The 19976-nt window shown below is 45.9% G+C and overlaps 1 protein-coding gene across 2 annotated transcripts in view; it reads left to right on the forward strand.

Annotated features, from left to right (window-relative positions):
• ZNF445 (zinc finger protein 445) overlaps positions 1-17520 on the forward strand; it is a 36009-nt gene extending 18489 nt beyond the window's left edge. The window contains exons 1-7 of one of the 2 annotated variants that reach the window (XM_030812002.1): positions 1427-1467; positions 3465-4037; positions 7678-7846; positions 8198-8292; positions 8587-8713; positions 9536-9646; positions 10420-17520. In XM_030812002.1, the coding sequence (XP_030667862.1) occupies positions 3609-4037; positions 7678-7846; positions 8198-8292; positions 8587-8713; positions 9536-9646; positions 10420-12584 (3096 nt within the window). In that variant the 5' untranslated portion in view covers positions 1427-1467; positions 3465-3608 and the 3' untranslated portion in view covers positions 12585-17520. Of the gene's footprint in view, positions 1-1426; positions 1468-3464; positions 4038-7677; positions 7847-8197; positions 8293-8586; positions 8714-9535; positions 9647-10419 lie in introns of those variants that run through there. The other variant, XM_030812001.1, reaches the window with a different exon arrangement.
• Positions 17521-19976: the final 2456 nt, after the last annotated feature.

A 19976-nucleotide genomic window follows, 5' to 3' on the forward strand; every position in this document is an offset into this window, starting at 1 on the left:
CAGGAGCTTTTGTTCCTGTGGAGATGGGATGTGCCACTATCCTGGCACATGGATGAGTTCTTGTTCACCTTCCTGCAAGCCTCCACAAGTGCAGTTGTCCATAGCTCTCTGTACCCCATCCTCTTGGACCTTTTATGGAGACTTCATTGGATAAGTGTGATTGAAGCGTGGACAACCATGTAAGACGTGACTGGACAAAAAGAGTTTGATCTCATATTAATAGACGGAGTGGGGACATTCAGGCTGTCAGTTCAAATTCTTCTTGGCCTCTCTGTACAGCATTTCTACTTACTGAGTATGAGGTAGGACTCCTGAAATGGGTGTCTTATGACTTACAATCAGATATGATAGGTCAGAGAATTTATGGCCAGCAGAAAGACAGAAAAGTGGGAAGATGACTATATTTTTAGTTTCTATGGCCTGCCTTGGGGAGAAAAAGGAGCAGGTGAAAGGAGGGCAAGAAAAGGTCAGAGAGAGATGTTCTATTTTCTGAGCCCTACTTCTGAGGCCTAAAACGCACCAATATTATAACAAAAGGCTGTCTTACCTTTATCACTCTGAAGTTCCAAAGCTGCTTTGGGAATCAAAGACAAAAGCCAAATAATTTAACAAAAGATATGCTTATTGCTTCAGTCACTTGGGAAATAAGGGCTATGGGAGTTAGGAGCCATGAACCATGGATAAAAATCAATGTGTGTATATATCATAATATCACAGGTATCAGGCATAAGAACTATTTGCCTCATCCTAGATCCTAAAGGTTTTTTCCTATGTTCTTTTTTTTGAGGTGGAGTCTCACTCTTTTGCAAGGCTGGAGTGCAATGGCATGATCTCGGCTCACTGCAACCTCCGCCTCCTGGGTTCAAGTGATTCTTCTGCCTCAGCCTCCCGAGTAGCTGGGACTACAGGCGCGTGCCACCATGCCCAGCTAAGTTTTGTATTTTTAGTGGAGATGGGATTTTATCATGTTGATGAGGATGGTCTCAATCTCTTGACCTCGTGATCCGCCTGCCTTGGCCTCCCAAAGTGCTGGAATTACAGGTGTGAACCACTGCGCCCAGCCTCCTGGATTGTTTTCTAAAAGTTGTATAGTTTTATGGCTTATATTTAAGTCTGACCCTTTTTTTTTTTTTTTTTTTTGTGATGGAGTCTTATTCTGTTGCCCAGGCTGGAGTGCAGTAGTGTGATCTTGGCTCACTGTAACCTCTACCACCCAGCTTCAAGCGATTCTCCTGCTTCAGTTTCCTGAGTAGCTGGGATTACAGGCGCATGCCATCACGCCCAGCTAATTTTTTTTGTATTTTTTGTATTTTTAGTAGAGACGGCATTTCACTGTGTTGGTCAGGCTGGTCTCGAACTTCTGACCTCGTGATCCACCCACCTAGGCCTCCCAAAGTGCTAGGATTACAGGCGTAAGCCACCACACCTGGCCAAGTCTGATCCATTTTGAATTCAAGTGTACAAGAGGTGAGGTTTTGGTCAGTTTTCCTTATTTTGCTTATAGATGTCCAATTGCTCCAGCAACATTTGGTGAGAAGATTACCCTTCCTCTTTTGAACTGCTTTTGCATCTTTATCAAAAATTGATTGGAGGTCAGGCTTAGTGGTTCATGCCTGTAATCCCAGCTACTTAGGAGGCTGATATGGGAGGATCAATCACTTGAGGCCAGGAGTTTGAGGTAACATAGCCTCATCTCTAAAAATAATTTTTAAATTATCTGAGTGTGTTGTCACATGCCTGTGGTCTCACCTCCTCTGGAGGCTGAAGCAAGAGGATCGCTTGGGCCCAGGAGTTTGAGTCTGCAGTGAGCCGTGATCACATCACTGCACTCCAGCCTGGGCAGCAGAAAGAGACCCTGTCTTTAAAAAAAAGGAAAAAAAAAAAATCAGTTGGGCGTATTGCAGGTGTGGACTCCTCTACATAGTGATGTGATTCGTAGCACAAGCTCCTTCCCCAGGTATGAAGAAACAAACATTCCTTCAGAGCCCAAAATATGCTCCAGATAGTCTCTTTTTTGAGATGGAGTCTCGCTCTGTTACCCAGGCTGGAGTGTAGAGTGCAGTGCCACGATCTTGGCTCACTGCAAACCTCTGCCTCCCAGGCTGAAGCAATTCTTGTGCCTCATCCTCCCGAGTAGCTGGGATTATAGGCACATGCCACCATGCCCAGCTAATTTTTTGTATTTTTTGTAGACCTGGAGTTTTGCCATATTGGCCAGGCTGTTCCCAAACTCCTGACCTCAAGCAGTCCACCCACTTCGGCCTCCCAAAGTGCTACCTCCTGAAAGTGACTTGAACCCTTGGACACCACATTTTATGATGAATTATAAAAAGAAATACAAGAGTTGAGTGGGAAGCTGGATTAGTAGTTTTCAAATTATAATTTGTAACCCATTGTTGGGTGATAAAATCAACTAGGGGATTGGATTCTCAGGATTTTTTGTTTTTGTTTTTGAATTGCTCATTTGAGATATTTTAAAATATTATAATAGCAAAATCACATTTGGTATTTAAAAAGTCAGTTGGGCATTCTTGTGTGGTTCTGTTTCTGGTTTTTCTATTTTATTCCATTGACCTATGTGTCTCTTCCTCCACCAATACTACACAGAATTGATTAATGTAGCTATAAGTCTTGAAATCAGGTAGACTGTTTTCAGACTGATCCCTCCCAATTTATTCTTCTTTGTCATAATTGTTTTTTGGTTTTGTTTGCTTGTTTGCTTGCTTGCTTGCTTGTGTGTTTTGAGACAGACTCTTGCTCTGTTGCCCAGGCTGGAGTGCAGTGGCACGATCTTGGTTCACTGCAACCTCTGCCTTCCAGGTTCAAGTGATTCTTGTGCCTCAGCCTCCCGAGTAGCTGGGATTACAGGCACGCACCACCATGCCTGGCTCATTTTTTGTATTTTTAGTAGAGATGGGGTTTCGCCATGTTGCCCAGGCTGCTCTCGAACTCCTGAGCTCAGGCAATCTGCCCACCTCTGCTTTCCAAAGTGCTAGGATTACAGGTGTGAGCCACCATGCCTGACCTGTCATAATTTTAGCTATTCTAATTCCATTGCCTTTCCACATAAATTTGTCTATATCTACAAAAAAATCTGGTTGAGATTTTGGTAGGATTTGCATTAGACCTGTAGATCAATTTGGAGAGAATTTACATCTTTACTGTGTCACATCTTCTAGTACATGCATATGGTATGTCTGTTCATTTATTTAGATCTTCTCTGACTTTTTTCATCATCCCTTTGTGTTTTTTACAAAGTTTTAATGTGTAAGTTCAGTATATGTTTTATCGTGGGATATTTTCTTAGCTTACTGCAATAGGGGACAACCTAGCTCTGGTCTACTTGATACTGGCATATACCTCTGTGCAAATGGTCTTCTTATACATACAAAGATAATCCCAACCAGCAGAATCCAACTGCACCATGTATAATGGACATTATTCTCTCATTCCCTCCTGCATAGAAATGCTGGTTATTTCGGTCACTTGCCGATGACTTCTGGTGTCCCAGCAAATGGCATTGTTGACTGCTGAGAAGATACTTCTGAGGACCCACGTCTAAGGTGGACTTGGCTCGCACTCTTCTGGTTAGTCCCTGAACAGGAGTGATGCCTCCAGGCAGGTGGCATGCTGTCTATCCAGCTCAGGCCCAGTCTTCGAGGGAGCGAGGGCGGCTTCAGACAGTAAAGAAGGAAGAAGAGGATGAAAGCTATACTCCAGTGCAGGCTGCCAGACCACAGACACTCAACCGCCCTGGCCAGGAGCTGTTCCGCCAGCTCTTCAGACAGCTTCGTTACCATGAGTCTTCGGGGCCCCTAGAAACTCTGAGCCGGCTCCGGGAGCTCTGTCGCTGGTGGCTGAGGCCTGACGTTCTCTCCAAGGCACAGATCCTAGAGCTGCTGGTGCTGGAACAGTTCCTGAGCATCCTGCCTGGGGAGCTCCGGGTTTGGGTGCAGCTCCATAACCCTGAGAGTGGCGAGGAGGCTGTGGCCTTGCTGGAGGAGCTGCAGAGGGACCTTGATGGGACATCATGGAGGGTGAGTGTGAGCAAGTGTGTGGTGCCCAGGGAACTCTACCTGCTGGTGAGCCAGCTTGTCTGGGTATAGGGGTGGCCCTCTGAATTGTCAGTATAAAGGAGTGCAGGGGAAGCCTTCCCTTCTTCCCATGGTACCTGAGCAGCTGACAACGGGACCCTGAGCCATGGACGCAGGTATCCTTTCCTACCTTCCCAGAGGAATATCAGCTCCAGATAGGGTCAGCATGTCTCCATAAATAACAGTAACTTCTGGGCACAGTAGCTCACACATGTAATCCTAGCACTTTAGGAGGCTGAAGTGGGAGGATTGCTTGAGGCCCAGAGTTCAAGCCAGCCTGGACAACATAGGGAGACCCCCCCACACTGTCTCTATACATAATTTAAAAATTAGGCCAGGCATAGTGGCTCACCCTGTAATCTAAGCACTTTAGAGTCCAAGGTGGGCGGATTGCTTGAGTGCGGGAATTTGTGACCAGCCTGGGCAACATGGCAAAACCCTGTTTCTACAAAAATTAGCTGAACGTGGTAGCATGTGACTGTAGTCCCAGCTACTTGGGGGACTGAGGTGGGAGGATCACTTGAACCCAGGTAGGTCAAGGCTGCAGTGAGCCATGATTGCACCACTGCACTCCAGCCTGGGTGACACAGCAAGACCCTGTCTCTAAACAAAAAAGCCCAGTAACTAGTCTTTGGACACAGTGGCTTACAGTATACAAAGTCCATCTCCACATATTATCTAATTTGACTTGAGACAAACCGTAGCCCTGTAAAGTGGCAGGTGTTGGGACAGCATTTAGGGTTAGGGCTCTTGGCTTCTCAGTGGGAGAGTACATGTTAAAACTCAGAAGAGCGCTCTGCAGGCACCATGTAGCTTCCTTCTCAGTAAGCTTTTTTTTTTTCTTTTCTTTCTTTCTTTTTTTTTTTTTTTGAGGTGTACCCGACCACTCCCAGCTAATTTTGTTTGTATTTTTAGTAGAGATGGGGTTTTACCATTTTGGCCAGGCTGGTCTCAAACTCCTGACCTCAGGTGATCCATCCGCCTTGGCCTCCCAAAATGCTGGGATTACAGGTATGAACCACTGCGCCCGGCCCTTCTCAGTAAGCTTTTGAGGACCTTTTCTATGTGTGTGAGATGGGAGGCAGGGAAGATGGACACGAGTGCTGAGGGGCAGTGCTGGGCTGAGAAATAGGAAGACCTCGATTTTAGACTTCATTCCACAACCTCAACATCTGTGGCCACTTAATTGTACCTTTCAGAGCCTCTGTTCATTGAGAAGAAAATGCAGAAATGGTCTAATCATGAGAATTTGTTCAGTAAATATTCAAGTGCTTATCATGTGCCTGGCCCTGGCAGAGTTGGCAGTCCCAGGCCTGGCAGGAGAGCGGCAGCCGGTCAGTTCAAGTGCATTCTTCCTGTCCTGCTGCTGCACACAGGGGAGCTGATGCTTCCTGTATTGTTACAGTTTTTTAAAAAAGCATTTATCACTTTTTCAAGGCTTCTTTAAAATTTTATTTATATAAAAATACATGATTCTGGCCAGGCGCAGTGGCTCACGCCTGTAGTGCTAGCACTTTGGGAGGCCAAGGTGGGCAGATCACTTGAGGTCAGGAGTTCGAGACCAGCCTGGCCAACATGGTGAAACTCCATTTCTACTAAAAGGGCAGAAATTAGCCAGGTGTGGTGGTGTGCACCTGTAGACCCAGCTACTCAGGAGGCTGAGGCAGGAGAATTGCTTGAACTTGAAAGGTGGAGGCTGCAGTGAGCTGAGATTGCACCAGTGCAGTCTAGACTGGGCAACAGAACAAGACTCTGTCTCAAAAAAAAATTAAAAAAAATACATACATATATATATAGACACATTCATACATATACATATATGACTCTGCACACATAATTCATGTATGAATGAAAGTTGTGGCTTGGCATGGTGGCTCATGCCTGTAATCCCAGCACTTTGGGAGGCCGAGGTGGCAGATCACAAGCTCAAGAGATCAAGACCATCCATTCCAACATGATGAAAACCCATCTCTACTAAAAATACAAAAATTAGCTGGGCATGGTGGTGTGCGCCTGTAGTCTCAGCTACTTGGGAGGCTGAGGCAGGAGAATTGCTTGAACCAGGGAGGTGGAGGTTGCAGTGAGTCGAGATCACGCCACTGCACACCAGCCTGGCGAAAGAGCAAGACTATGTCCGAAAAAAAAAAGATTTCTGAAACAAATTTGACATACTTGTCCCTAAAACTTTATTATAAAAATTAAATCAAGTAAGACGTCAGGACGTGGCCTACCAGCAGTAAATGGTAATAAATAGACACAGGGTATAACTATTAGAAAATATTTTTGCACAACATGGGGTACTATTTTAAAAAATTTAAAAGAACATTTGTTATTTTTACGAAAACAATGAAATGTTCAAAAGGACCTGATAATTTATAAAAGGAAATAAGGTACACGGTAGTTACAAAATCATGGCTTGGTTATATTCAGCTCATTTACAGCTAGATGTAATTTTAAAAATCCATGAAAACATTGCCACATGAGCAGAAAGGGCCTACTTGGTTGAAAGCTACTTAGAAGACAATGGGGGCTGAATTTCGGAGAAGCGCCCGAAATTTGCAAAATGAAGAGAAATGCTTTAAGATATATGTAAAGTTACAGAATCGTTCTGTGGTTCAGCAAAATTATCACAGTGTGAAAAACCAGGGCCCGAGAAAGTTTGTTCTTAAACTCGTTTTGCTATGCTTCCATATTCTTTATTTTTTTTTAATTCTTCCTTTATTAGAAGAATAAAAAATGGGAGATAAATTATTGTGGTCAGTTCGTCATCTTTAGTGTGTATCTCTGTATCAGATGATTAATGGCCTCAGGCTAAGATTTGTCCATATTGGTATAGAGACTATCTCGGCCACAGGACCAGAAAATCTCAAACCGTAGTTTCCTGTACGCATCTCTATATGAGGGACAGCCTTGCCTCAGAGACCAGAGTTATTTGAAGTCTCAGGGCAAATGCTTCCTCTTTGTTGGTCTCTACTTAGATGGACACTGCTATTTTTTACACTGGAGACTTTCTTCTATGGTTCCATGGCTGACTCTCGTGATTAGCATTGCCTCTATATCAGTGTTATTATTAAAAACAAGTTTACAATTTGGGAGCTAGCCTGCCTCTTTGAGTTCACTTTGTACATTAGTGCCTAGAGCAGCACTTGACAGTAGATATTACTTGACTGTATCTCCACTGTGGACCATTATGAGTTTAATTCTCAGAAACTAGTTCCTTCTCTGTCATTTCTAAGTTATAGGCCTGGGGCGGGAGCTGAGGGGTAGTGGGAAGGTGGCACTGTGTCATCTGAGGCCTGACAAGAGTGCTGTACTGAGTTACCATGTGCTTCCTTGTGTTGAGCTGGAGTCTGTCCCTACCTGAACTCTCCCATGACCCTCATTAGAGCCCAAGGAGGCTGAGGTGGTTGGAGGTACCTCCCTGGGCATTCTTCTTGCCCTTTCCTCCTGTCTGGAAGTAATAAAGGACCTGGCTTACCTATCCCTCAGCCTTTGTCCTTTAGAGATTGGTCATGTGGTTTCTTCTCTGAGTTTGCTTTCTGATTCCCAGAAAGATCCTCTCACAACATTTTCTTCTTGCCAGGACCCGGGCCCTGCCCAGAGCCCAGATGTGCATTGGATGGGTACAGGAGCCCTGCGATCTGCACAGATATGGTCCCTTGCTTCACCTCTCAGGAGCAGCTCTGCTCTGGGGGACCACCTGGAGCCTCCCTATGAAATAGAAGCACGTGACTTCCTGGCTGGGCAATCCGGTACTTGCTGCCTGGCCTTAAGACCCCAGCCTTATGCCACACTTCTTGCATTTCCTGTAGTGTTGTCTTTCCACATCTGTCCTCTCATGAGAATCTCCTTCTGTCCTGGCCCTTAGCTCTCTGTCCTCTCCATGCATTCTATAACCCATATGTGGCTTGCTCTTCCCCCATTACACCCCCCATCCCACTACCCCTTTCCTGGCCCCAGTAGACTGAGGACATGTGAGATGGGTATTTAACAACATTCTGTACCTGCTCATGGGTCCAGGAGTCCTCTACTGGGGGGAAGAGTGGGCTTCTCAGTGGGCTGTCCGGAGCTGAGCCGCTCTCTCATGGCTTTTTCTCCTTCAGATACTCCTGCTGCCCAGATGCCTGCCCTTTTCCAGAGAGAGGGGTGCCCAGGAGACCAGGTAACACCAACCAGGTCCCTGACAGCCCAGCTCCAGGTGAGCCACAGGACATTTGGTCCTTCCTGATGTCCCCACGTCGCTGCCTAATGGGATAGTGCAGTTCCCCCATCCTGGGTTTCTCTGTCTAGTAACCTCACATCCAAAGACCCGTGTTCCAGAGACCAGATTATCCCCCTCAAGCCCAGAGGTCTTCTGCTGGGTGATGGTCTTCCCTCTCACCTTTGCCAGGTCCATCCTGCGCTCACACAGAGCCAGTTTATTCCCCTTCTCTCCCATTCCACCTCAAAGCTGGGAGCTGTGGACCAGCTCTAGGGCACAGTGTTTTTTCAGGAGACTATGACTTTCAAGGATGTGGAGGTGACCTTCTCCCAGGACGAGTGGGGGTGGCTGGACTCTGCTCAGAGGAACCTGTACAGGGATGTGATGCTGGAGAATTATAGGAACATGGCTTCCCTGGGTAAGTAATCGATATCCTCATGCTTCTATCTGTCTTTATTTCTGCCTTCTTGGGTTGTTCTGTGCTGCATAGAAAGGTACCTGACCTGGTTTTAGATCTTGGCTCTGTAACTGCTGACCAGATCACTTAATCTAGCACCTTGGTAGTCTCTTTTGAAAAATGGGGAGAATAATGCCTGCCATTCTGGATTATTGTAAAGATTAAAGGTGGCTGGGTGTGGTAGCTCACACCTCTAATCCCAGCACTTCGGGAGGCCCAGGTGGGAAGATTGCTTGAGCTCAAGAGTTTGAGACCAGTCTGGGCAACATAGTGAAACCCCATCTCTACAAAAAATACAAAAATACAAGCATGTGGTACGCACGCCTGTAATCCCAGCTACTTGGGAAGCCGAGGCTGGAGAATTGCTTGAGCCCAGGAAGACGAGGCTGCAGTGAGCCAAGATCGCGCCACTGCACTCCAGCTTGGGTAACAGAGTGAGACCCTGTTTCAAACAGACAAATAAAAACAACTGATTAAAGGTAATATATTTTAAGTTCCTAGTCCATTTAGACATTCAAAAAATGTTGGCTGATGTAACCAATTAAGTAGATGTGTGGTTCTCACCTCTGGAAAATTCTAGTAATCCTTTTGTGGGCAACTTCTATCAGTCTCTCTTATCTCTGCCCAGGGCTATTTGAAATGACTGGGCCTCCTTCACTAGCTTCTGCTGCCTGCCTTCCTGACCTTTCCCACCTTCCCACCAGGACTTCAGGCCCAGAGGTCCTGAAGAGTAGTTCTGTGTCATCCATCTCCCTTCTCATGCCATTCCCTTCTCTTCTGCAGTGGGACCATTCACCAAACCTGCTCTGATCTCCTGGTTGGAAGCAAGGGAGCCATGGGGCCTGAACGTGCAGGCAGCTCAGCCTAAGGGGAATCCAGGTGCTGCCCATACAGGTGAGCTCCAGAGAACCTGCCACGTCCTGCTCCTTCTGCTTTTACTTTTCTCTTTCTTAAGGTCAGTTACATCACTGGGAATTTACTCCATTGTTTGCTGGAAGGAAGATCTTTAACAGTGTTGGTAAGGGTGCTTGGGCCACTGGGTCTCTTCCATCCTGGCTGGCCTCTGAGAGGTCATTCATTTCCGGCAATGTCTATTCGCCTGTTCCCCTCCCCCAGCAGCCCTCTCAATAATAGTTCTTGCCTGCTGGAGGGCTTCACTGTTCCTGTCTTTCACTCACTGATGCTCCTCCTCACTCCTGGCCTGCACTCCTGCTGAACTCCTGTACTCACCCCTTCCTGCTCTTAGGAGCCCTCATCCCACTCCTGTTCTTTCTTTTCTTGGTCCTTCTTTTTGTAATAGGCTGATCTCCAGCCCTTTCAGCCAAGTGCTCCTTGGAGCCCCACCCCTTGGCTTTTGGGTACCTTTCTGTAATGCCATGATTCTTCTCCCACTCTGGCTGTTTAACACTTTCTTCTTAATCCTTTTTATTTACCTGCTGGACGTGATGTCTGCATATCTCTAGCTGCCCTGCCCATCTTGCTTTTCTCCTCCCTTCCCTGTAATCTGGGATAATCTTCCATGTTTTGCCTTATGTTTGACTGCTTTATAAAGGTATTGGCAGTCAGGCAAAAGCCTCGCCACCCAGACATTTTATTGCCCTTTTGTGCTTTCTGCAGTTCCAAGTATGGGAAAAGAATACATTCTCTTGTGTTATATTTTTTGTCAGGAGATGACCTCCAGATTAAAACAAACAAATTCATCTTAAATCAGGAACCTTTGGAAGAAGCAGAAACCTTAGCTGTGTCATCAGGATGTCCTGCAACAAGTGTTTCTGAGGGAATTGGGCTCAGAGAATCTTTTCAACAGAAGAGCAGGCAGAAGGATCAATGTGAAAATCCCATACAAGTAAGAGTTAAGAAAGAAGAGACCAATTTCAGTCAAAGGACAGGAAAAGACTCTGAAGTATCAGGAAGTAATAGTCTTGACTTAAAACATGTTACATATTTGAGAGTTTCTGGAAGAAAGGAATCCCTTAAACATGGCTGTGGCAAACACTTCAGAATGAGTTCACACCACTATGACTACAAGAAATATGGGAAGGGGCTCAGACACGTGATTGGGGGCTTCAGCCTACATCAGAGAATTCATAGTGGACTGAAAGGGAACAAAAAGGATGTATGTGGAAAAGACTTCAGCCTTAGCTCTCATCACCAACATGGGCAGAGTCTTCACACGGTGGGAGTGTCATTTAAGTGCAGTGACTGTGGAAGGACTTTCAGTCATAGCTCCCATCTTGCATATCATCAGAGACTTCACACTCAAGAGAAAGCATTTAAATGTAGGGTGTGTGGGAAAGCCTTCCGGTGGAGTTCCAACTGCGCACGGCATGAGAAAATTCACACTGGAGTGAAGCCTTATAAATGCGATTTATGTGAGAAAGCTTTCCGACGTCTGTCAGCCTACCGTCTGCACCGAGAAACCCATGCTAAGAAGAAATTTCTTGAATTGAATCAGTATAGGGCAGCTCTCACCTACAGCTCAGGGTTTGATCATCATTTGGGAGACCAAAGCGGGGAGAAACTCTTTGACTGCAGCCAGTGCAGGAAATCCTTCCACTGTAAGTCATATGTTCTTGAACATCAAAGGATTCACACCCAGGAGAAGCCCTATAAATGTACCAAATGTAGGAAAACCTTTAGGTGGAGATCAAACTTTACTCGTCATATGAGGTTGCATGAGGAGGAAAAATTCTACAAACAAGATGAATGTCGTGAAGGCTTCGGGCAATCTCCTGACTGCAGTCAGCCCCAGGGTGCTCCCGCTGTGGAGAAAACATTTTTGTGTCAGCAGTGTGGGAAAACTTTTACTAGAAAGAAAACTCTCGTTGACCACCAGAGAATTCACACAGGTGAGAAACCTTACCAGTGTAGCGATTGTGGGAAGGACTTTGCCTATAGGTCAGCCTTTATTGTTCATAAGAAGAAGCATGCCATGAAAAGAAAACCTGAGGGCGGGCCATCTTTTAGTCAGGACACAGTGTTCCAGGTTCCTCAGAGCAGTCACTCCAGAGAGGAGCCCTACAAATGCAGCCAGTGTGGCAAGGCCTTCCGCAATCACTCATTCCTCCTCATCCATCAGAGAGTTCACACTGGAGAGAAGCCGTATAAGTGCAGGGAGTGTGGGAAGGCCTTCAGATGGAGTTCCAATCTCTACCGACATCAGAGGATTCACTCTCTTCAAAAACAGTATGATTGCCATGAGAGTGAAAAGACTCCAAATGTGGAGCCGAAAATCCTCACTGGTGAGAAACGTTTTTGGTGTCAAGAATGTGGGAAAACCTTTACACGTAAAAGAACCCTTTTAGATCATAAGGGAATACACAGTGGAGAGAAGCGCTATAAATGTAATCTGTGTGGGAAATCTTATGATAGAAACTATCGCCTTGTTAACCATCAGAGGATCCACTCTACAGAGAGACCTTTCAAATGTCAGTGGTGTGGGAAAGAGTTCATTGGGAGACATACCCTTTCCAGTCACCAGAGGAAACACACCAGAGCAGCACAGGCTGAAGGTAGCCCGCCTGCGCGGTCTTCCTCTCAGGACACAAAGTTGAGATTACAGAAGCTAAAACCAAGTGAAGAGATGCCCCTCGAAGACTGCAAAGAAGCTTGCAGCCAGAGCTCCAGGCTCACTGGACTCCAGGACATAAGCATTGGGAAAAAGTGCCACAAATGCAGCATATGTGGGAAAACTTTTAACAAAAGTTCACAACTCATTAGCCACAAGAGATTTCATACTCGAGAGAGGCCCTTCAAATGCAGCAAGTGTGGAAAGACCTTCAGGTGGTCTTCGAACCTGGCTCGGCATATGAAAAACCATATTAGAGATTAGCCTGGGACCTGACAATGACAGTGGGGGTGGGTTCTCAGTCCCCTGCTAGAGAACCCTTAATTATAGGCAGTGTGGAGTAACTTTGATAAAGGGCCCAGCCCTTTCTATTTTGGAAGCTAGTGACAGAATCTCAAGGATTTAAAAGCTCGGGGAGTCCCCAGCCTGCCTGCTAGGATGTGACTTTGGGGAAGCGCAGCACAATGTTCTTTGGAGCCCTTCTGGAGACTTGGGCCCCTAGGAGTGGCCTCTGCACCATAGCCTGCGGCTCCCCTATTCAGGTCTCCTTCCACAACTCTGAAGAGAGAGACCACTGTCCTTTGTGGTTGGACAGAATATCTGTGGCATCATGGGCTATGGCTGCTGGAAAGGGGCCAGTGGGATCCTAGATTTATCTTCAAGTTTGGCCTGTGGCCATGCCTATTCTGTTGACTTTAAAAGCAGCAGCATCAAGAACTCCTAGTCTTCCCAAATGCCCCCTGGGGAGTTCTGGCTGGGGCTTCAGCCCTTCTGGCTGGCTTTTGGATATCTGCTAGGGGGTTAGAGTGGTCTCAGTGGCAGGTGGAGGAGAGCAGGATGCTGGGCTCAAGTGCTTGGCGTGTGGAACTCTACCAGTACCCTGTTGCCATCCCCATCCCACAGGCCTGCATAGGCAGCAGCGATCCATCTGTTTAACAGAAATGTGCTGAGCACTCCCATACACCAGGCACTGGTGTGTTTGCCAGAGACCCAGCAGGGACCAGAACAGATGAAAATCCTGCCATCTTGGATCTTTACAGATGACAAACAAATGGGATATGCAGTATTCTGGATGGTGGTGTGTGTAGTGGACAAAGTGGATCAGAGAAGAGTGAGAGGGAGTGCTGGATTGGGAGATCAATTGTGATTTTAGTTAGTCTGGTCAGGGAGGGCCTCAACTGAGAAGGTGAAATTTGAGCAAAGACCTGAAGGAAGCCAGGGAGGTAGCAGGTAGCTCTCTAGGGAGAGTTGCAGGTAGAGGAGATTGGGTCTTGACTGGTGTCCTCAAGATAGCAAGGAAGCCCCTGGGATGGAGTGCAGGGAGCCAGCTGGAAGGGAAGGAGAGGGGCCAGGGAGGCCATAGGCCCGGCCATGTGAGCATCATGGGTCATTACAGGGGCTTGAGCTGCCTCAGAGGGAGGCAGGGAGCTTTTGGACAATTTTGAGTTGAGGAATGATGTGGTTTGAATCTGAATTATATTTTATAAGGGTTAACCACAGATCCAAGGACTCAGTAAAATGGAATGGGTGAAAGGTTTCTCATGCAGTTACCCTTGCTGCCAGTTGCCATAAATCAGACTCCTCCCCACTCCATTTCTGAATTTTCTATAGGATCCTCCGCCTCAGCAGATGTAAATGCTTACCATTGTTGTGTTCATGTCTCTAGCCCCTGCACACTGCAGGCCCCTCTCAGCTTCACATACCCCTCTCCATGTATGAGATCTGGTGCTAGCAATCAGATTCAACCCGAAGGAACAAGTGCATGTGCCTGCTGCTCTCAGGAGAAAAGGCAGCCTGTTCTGGGAGGAGCTCCCTCACTGGCCCACCCACTTGTGTTGAAGCAAAAAGCAAGAATCAATTACTTAAAGGCAAAGGAGTGATATTGCTGAAGCATGTGAGTAATCATTGCTTCTGATTATTGAAGAGGTCAGATTATAAATGAAAGGATAAAATGTTTTAATAGTATAGCAGTGTCCCGACTGTAGGGGCCCGTTCACGGAGCTGGTCATTTCTTGAAATGAGAAGAAACCAACCTGGAAGATGTCTTTTTCAGTAGAGTATGGAATAATCTTATCTGCTCTGGATTGCCATGAGCAGGTGAAAATGAAGGCTCTGATACTGTCTGGTGGTGTCATGGGATGGTAGGGGCGAGGCAGAAGTCTCCTGTTGGTGTTCTGATGCCTGTTCAGCTTTGTCCTCAGGAAGGTTTGGTCATCTTGGGTCTGTCATCCTCTTGCCTTCCTACAGCAGCAGCTGTTCATGGCACTGAAGGTGTCCCTTCACTGTCCCAAAACTGGCACTAGAAGTGGCTGGGCAGGGGGGCCAGAGTCATAGGAAGGGTCTTGGAGTCATCGGATCTGGGTTCCAGGCATGGTGTGCCTTTTCTTGGCAGGATTGATCTTGAGCAAGTCAATGAACCTCTGCATCGATTTCCTCATGTGTGAAGTTAGAGTGCTTGGCTGTGCTACCTGATTCCTGAGACTGGTGAAAGAGGGCTTGGTTTACCAAGGATCTCCATCAGGTGGTTGACCTCTAGGACCAGGGCCCTCTCAGAGGTGCAGCTTCCATGTCAGTTGGTGTTATAACCATGGAAATGTCCCTTTCCAATCACATTTTTAGCACCCCTTTCCCTCCCATCTCTGCTCCCTTTGCCACAGGATACCTTGTAAAGTTCCTGCCCCAGTATAGGGATATTTTTACTGTCTTTTTTTTTTTTTTTTTTTTTGAGACAGTGTTGCCCAGGGTGGAGTGCAGTGGCAGGATCACAGCTCACTGCAGCCTTGACTTCCCAGGCTCAGGTCCCACCTGAGCCTCCTGAGTAGCTGGGACTACAGGTGCGTGCCACCGTGCCAGCTTATTTTTTATATTTTTTTGTAGAGACAAAGGTTTTGTTTTTTTTTCCCATGTTGCTCACGCTGGTCTCAAACTCCTGGGCTCAAGCAATCCACCCACTTTTGCCTCCCAAAGTGTTGGGATTACAGGTGTGAGCCACTGTGCCTGACCTGTCATTTTTATAGAATGAAATGTGCTTATTTTTAAACATTCTAATCAAATTTTAAAATGTGCAAAGAATGAAGTGAAAAACAGAATTTTTTTTTTTTTTTTTGAGATGGAGTCTCACTCTGTCGCCCAGGCTAGAGTGCCGTGGCGCGATCTCCACTCACTGCAAGCTCCGCCTCCCAGGTTCACACCATTCTCCTGCCTCAGCCTCCTCAGTAGCTGGGACTACAAGCGCCCACCACCACGCCCGGGTAATTTTTTGTATTTTTAGTAGAGACGGGGTTTCACTGTGTTAGCCAGGATGGTCTCGATCTCCAGGATGGTCTCGATCTCCTGACGTCGTGATCCTCCCGCCTCGGCCTCCCAAAATGCTGGGATTACAGGTGTGAGCCACTGTGCCCGGCCAAAAAACCAGAAATTATTTTATCCTGAAGTAAGCTGTTTATATTTGGGATAATACTGATCCTGTTTGTCCAATAACCTGAGTTTTCAAATAATTTTAGTTCTATAAGTACTATAATTATATAAATATTAATGAATTCAGATTAGCTGAAAGGAAAAAAAGTAGAAGCCTGACTGACTCCTTGGTGCTAACTACTAAAGATTTTGGCAGAATCAGTGTTGGATTTGGCTTTCCTGTCCCTTCCCCATGCCAGCCCCCCAGAGTGTTCTGCCTTGTGCTGCCTCCCTTCACCTGGAGTGCCACACCCCTGTCTGTGCCGGTTTAGCTCTTCATTCTTCAAGGCCTGACCTTGTCTGACCCTTGTGCCTCTAAACCCGTGGCCCCACCTCTCTTGGTGCCTATGTCAGGTGATGTTTGTGTTTTTGGTTATGTCCATCTCCATTGCCAGACCAAGCACTCTGGAAGCCAGGGTTGGGTGCTTATTTATCTGTTTGCCATGCAGAAAAGATCTTGCACAAAATTACCTCTGTTAAGGAATCTGGAACTGAATTTAGTTTGGTTGAGTCAGGGTTGGGGTTTTTTTAAGGGGCTGTGGGGTGAAATGTTGACTGCAAGCCACCCACAAACACACACCTGCTGGTTAGGAACCCAGCTGTGGGTGGTTCTGAGCTGTTCGGCTTCAGTTGACAGTTTCTGATTGCCCTAAGCACCAGGTCTCATCTTGCATCTCATCCTGGCCTGGAGAACATTCAGGTTCCTTCCAGCCCTTCCTACCTTTCCCCCACTCCCTTGGAGGAACTGAAGTTGGGGTTGAGGAGAGCCAGATGGCTGGAGTGGGTATTTGAAGGTCTTTCTGTCACCCGTTCAGTGTGGTCTTCCCCACCCCTGCTGACCAAGACCGACCGAAATGTAAAATAATACAGACCATCTAACACTCAGAAAGCTGGCACATTTTGAAAGCCCAAGTGTGAGTAAGTGTGTGGAACAACGATAATTCACACTGCTTTTAGAAATTGTGAGAAATACTGTGCCAGGCAATTTGCAAAATCTTGGAAGGTTGTGTGCACTTAACCACCCAGCAACTACTCCTGGATGCATCCTAGAGAAGTGCCATGTGAACAGAGAATGATTTTAAGACTTCACTGAAGTGTTGTTTAGGTAGCAAGGTTGGGGAAAGCCTGCATTTCATCAGCAGAAGAATGGATAAATAAATGGGTTGGTTTTGGTCCTTGGAAAGTGAATATGAAAGAGTTACGTCTCAACACAGATAGATGAAAAATTATGCTGAGAAAGTTGGTGAAGCTACGTACAAGGTACTGTTTGTGTAAAGTTAAGCATACTGTGTACCTGTGGGCACGTTACTTCAACTTGTTTTTCACTTTTTCTGTAAAATGGGATAGTAGTGGCAATCTCACAGGGTGATTGTGGGTGGGGGGTGGTCAATGAAGTAATGCATGTAAAATGCCTAGAATAGTGTCTAGCATGTAAGCATTGTGGACATATAGAAAGTGTTATTGTTTTGCACAGTAATCTATTTTCTGTGGATTCAAATAATATGAAATGAGTATAAAATCATGTATTGGAACGATGTGTGCAAGTCACCATTCTGCCTTCCTAAGGCAGGAGACCTGATGGATTTGGGGAGGGTACATGGGGACTTCAGTTGTGTTTTCTTTGTTTTTTTTCTAAAAATTGATGCAGAGGCATCAGAATGTTAAGATTTTAACAGGATAGTGTGGTGGGTACTTTTTAACTGTTTGCTTAAAGTGTTTCAAAGTAAAAATATTTCTTAAGCATGGTCTCTGACATCTTATGACTTTATAGAAATCCCTGCCAGGTACATGATGTTACTTAAGAGTGAGCCACTTAATCTTTCAAGGCTTCCATTTCCTCACCGGCAAAAATTGGGAGTGTCAGAGGCGTTTGAACCAGAGTGACTCCATCTTGAATAGGGAACTGGGTAAAATAAGGCTGAGACCTACTGGGCTGCATTCCCAGGAGGTTAGACATTCCAAGTCATGGGATGAGACAGGAGGTCAGCACAAGATACAGTCATAAAGACCTTGCCAATAAAACAGCATGTGGTAAGGAAGCTGGTCAAAACCAAGATGGCAATGAAAGCGACCTCTGGTTGTCCTCACTGCTGTAATTATACTGTAATTATAATGCATTAGCATGCTAACAGACACTCCCACCAGTGCCATGACAGTTGACAAATGCCATGGCAGGCCTGGCACGATGGCTCACGCCTGTAATCCCAGCACTTTGGGAGGCCAAGGCGGGTGGATTATGAGGTCAGGAGATCGAGACCAGCCTGGCCAACATGGTGAAACCCTGTCTCTACTAAAAAATCAAAAATTAGCTGGGCATGGTGGCACTCGCCTGTAATCCTAGCTACTTGAGAGGCTGAGGCAGGAGAACCTCTAGAACCCGGGAGTCGGAGTTTGCAGTGAGCCAAGATGGTGCCACTGCACTCCAGCCTGGGTGACAGAGTAAGACTCTGTCTCAAAAAAAAAAAAAATGCCATGGCAATATCAGGAGTTACACTACATGCTCTAAAAAGGAGAGGAATCCTCAGTTCTGGTAATTGCTCACACCTTTCCAGGGAAACTTATGAATAATCTACCCCTTGTTTAGCATATAATCAATAAATAACCATAAAAATAGGCAACCAGCAGCCCTTGGGGCTACTCTTTGCCTATGGAGTAGCCATTCTTTATTTCTTTACTTTCTTAATATTAACTACTTTCACTTTGTGGACTCACCCGAATTCTTTTCTTGAGCAAGGTCCAAGAACTCTCTCTTGGGGACTGGATCACGACCACTTTCTGGTAACAGGAGCAATACAAATGGCTATTAGTAAACGAATGCTTAACTAACTCTAGTACATCTATGATGAAATACCAGGCCACAGTTTTTTTTAAAAATGAGGATATTCTCTATATACTGACGCACAATCACCAAGACATGCACTTTATAGGAAATTATAAACTCCTCCTTGCCTAAATCTCCTTAATTTTGCTTAATAACAAGTGAAGCCAGAAGCTATGAACTCATAATTTTAATGAACAAATGGAATCCAGAGGATGGAGATGCTTTTCATTCTACTTTATTAGATGAGGAAAAGGAGAGTAAATACTTGTATGCCAGCTACCACACCTTTTAAAGTTAATGCTAACCCTGCTAAGAACAGCAAGGAGATTTTATATCAGCCAGATTTTAGTTGCCAGAAACCACACCAGTTATTTTAGCAAAGAACTTAAAAGAAGCGTACTATATTTAAGTAGCTAAAAAGGCAAGAAGAAAATGTCAAGGTGTCTTGGAGGTAGTAACTGCTAAGCAGCCGCCACCCCAGGACTGGGGGAGCTGGAATAGAGTCCCTCCATGTTTGATGTTTGTCTGCTAACAGCTTTCAAGCTCTCCCCCTCAATTTGCCAGGATCTGGACAAGCTGATAAGAAAGCCCAGGCACTTCCTCTTTGCGCCAGAGGGGAAGTTCAAACTCTGCAAACCCTGACTGTCACAAATGCACTGAGCTCTCATAACTACAACAAAAACCAGAGCCACCTGCCCCTCCTTTTCACTGAAGCCCAACAGACTGGCATGGGTGCCCGTTTTGCTTTCCCTAGAAAGCCTCATGTGAATAGTAAACTTTTTCATAACCTCTTGGTGTCTGCAGTGTCATCAGTTTCAACATCCGAACCAGTTTTGAGTGATAGTAGTTTGTTGATCCCACCTCATATGGAGCAAAGTGCAAAGCAGGAACAAAGAGACGTGGCTAGAATTGTTGAAAGGTGGGAGATTGAAAGAGGGACCTTGTGGAGCTGAACTTAGACCTATGGAGGAGGAGTGGACTGCTGAGCTGACATAGTGTCTGTGCTCAGGGAGGGGCCCTGTGGCCTTTGGATCTGTGCTTCTGTGGAGAGGTCCCAGCTACTAATGCTGGGGCAGGGAGTAGAAGGGAGGGTCACAATGAGACTGAATGTTAGTTAACCACCTTTTGCCTGAAGAACATGTAATGGCCTTCCCTGAGACATATGTCTTCCAAAAGTCCGCTGATGTTGCTCAGGACCTATGCCCACCACCACTTTTTGCGTTTTGCTTTTATTTATTTATTTATTTATTTATTTATTTATTTATTTATTTATTTATTTTTGAGACAAGGTCTCTGTTACCCAGGCTGGAGTGCAGTGGCACGATCTCAGCTCACTGCAACCTCCACTTTCCCAGGCTCAAGCGATTCTCCAGCCTCAG

This window comes from Nomascus leucogenys, chromosome 4, assembly GCF_006542625.1.
Source record: "Nomascus leucogenys isolate Asia chromosome 4, Asia_NLE_v1, whole genome shotgun sequence".
Classification (NCBI taxonomy): Eukaryota; Metazoa; Chordata; class Mammalia; order Primates; family Hylobatidae; genus Nomascus; species Nomascus leucogenys.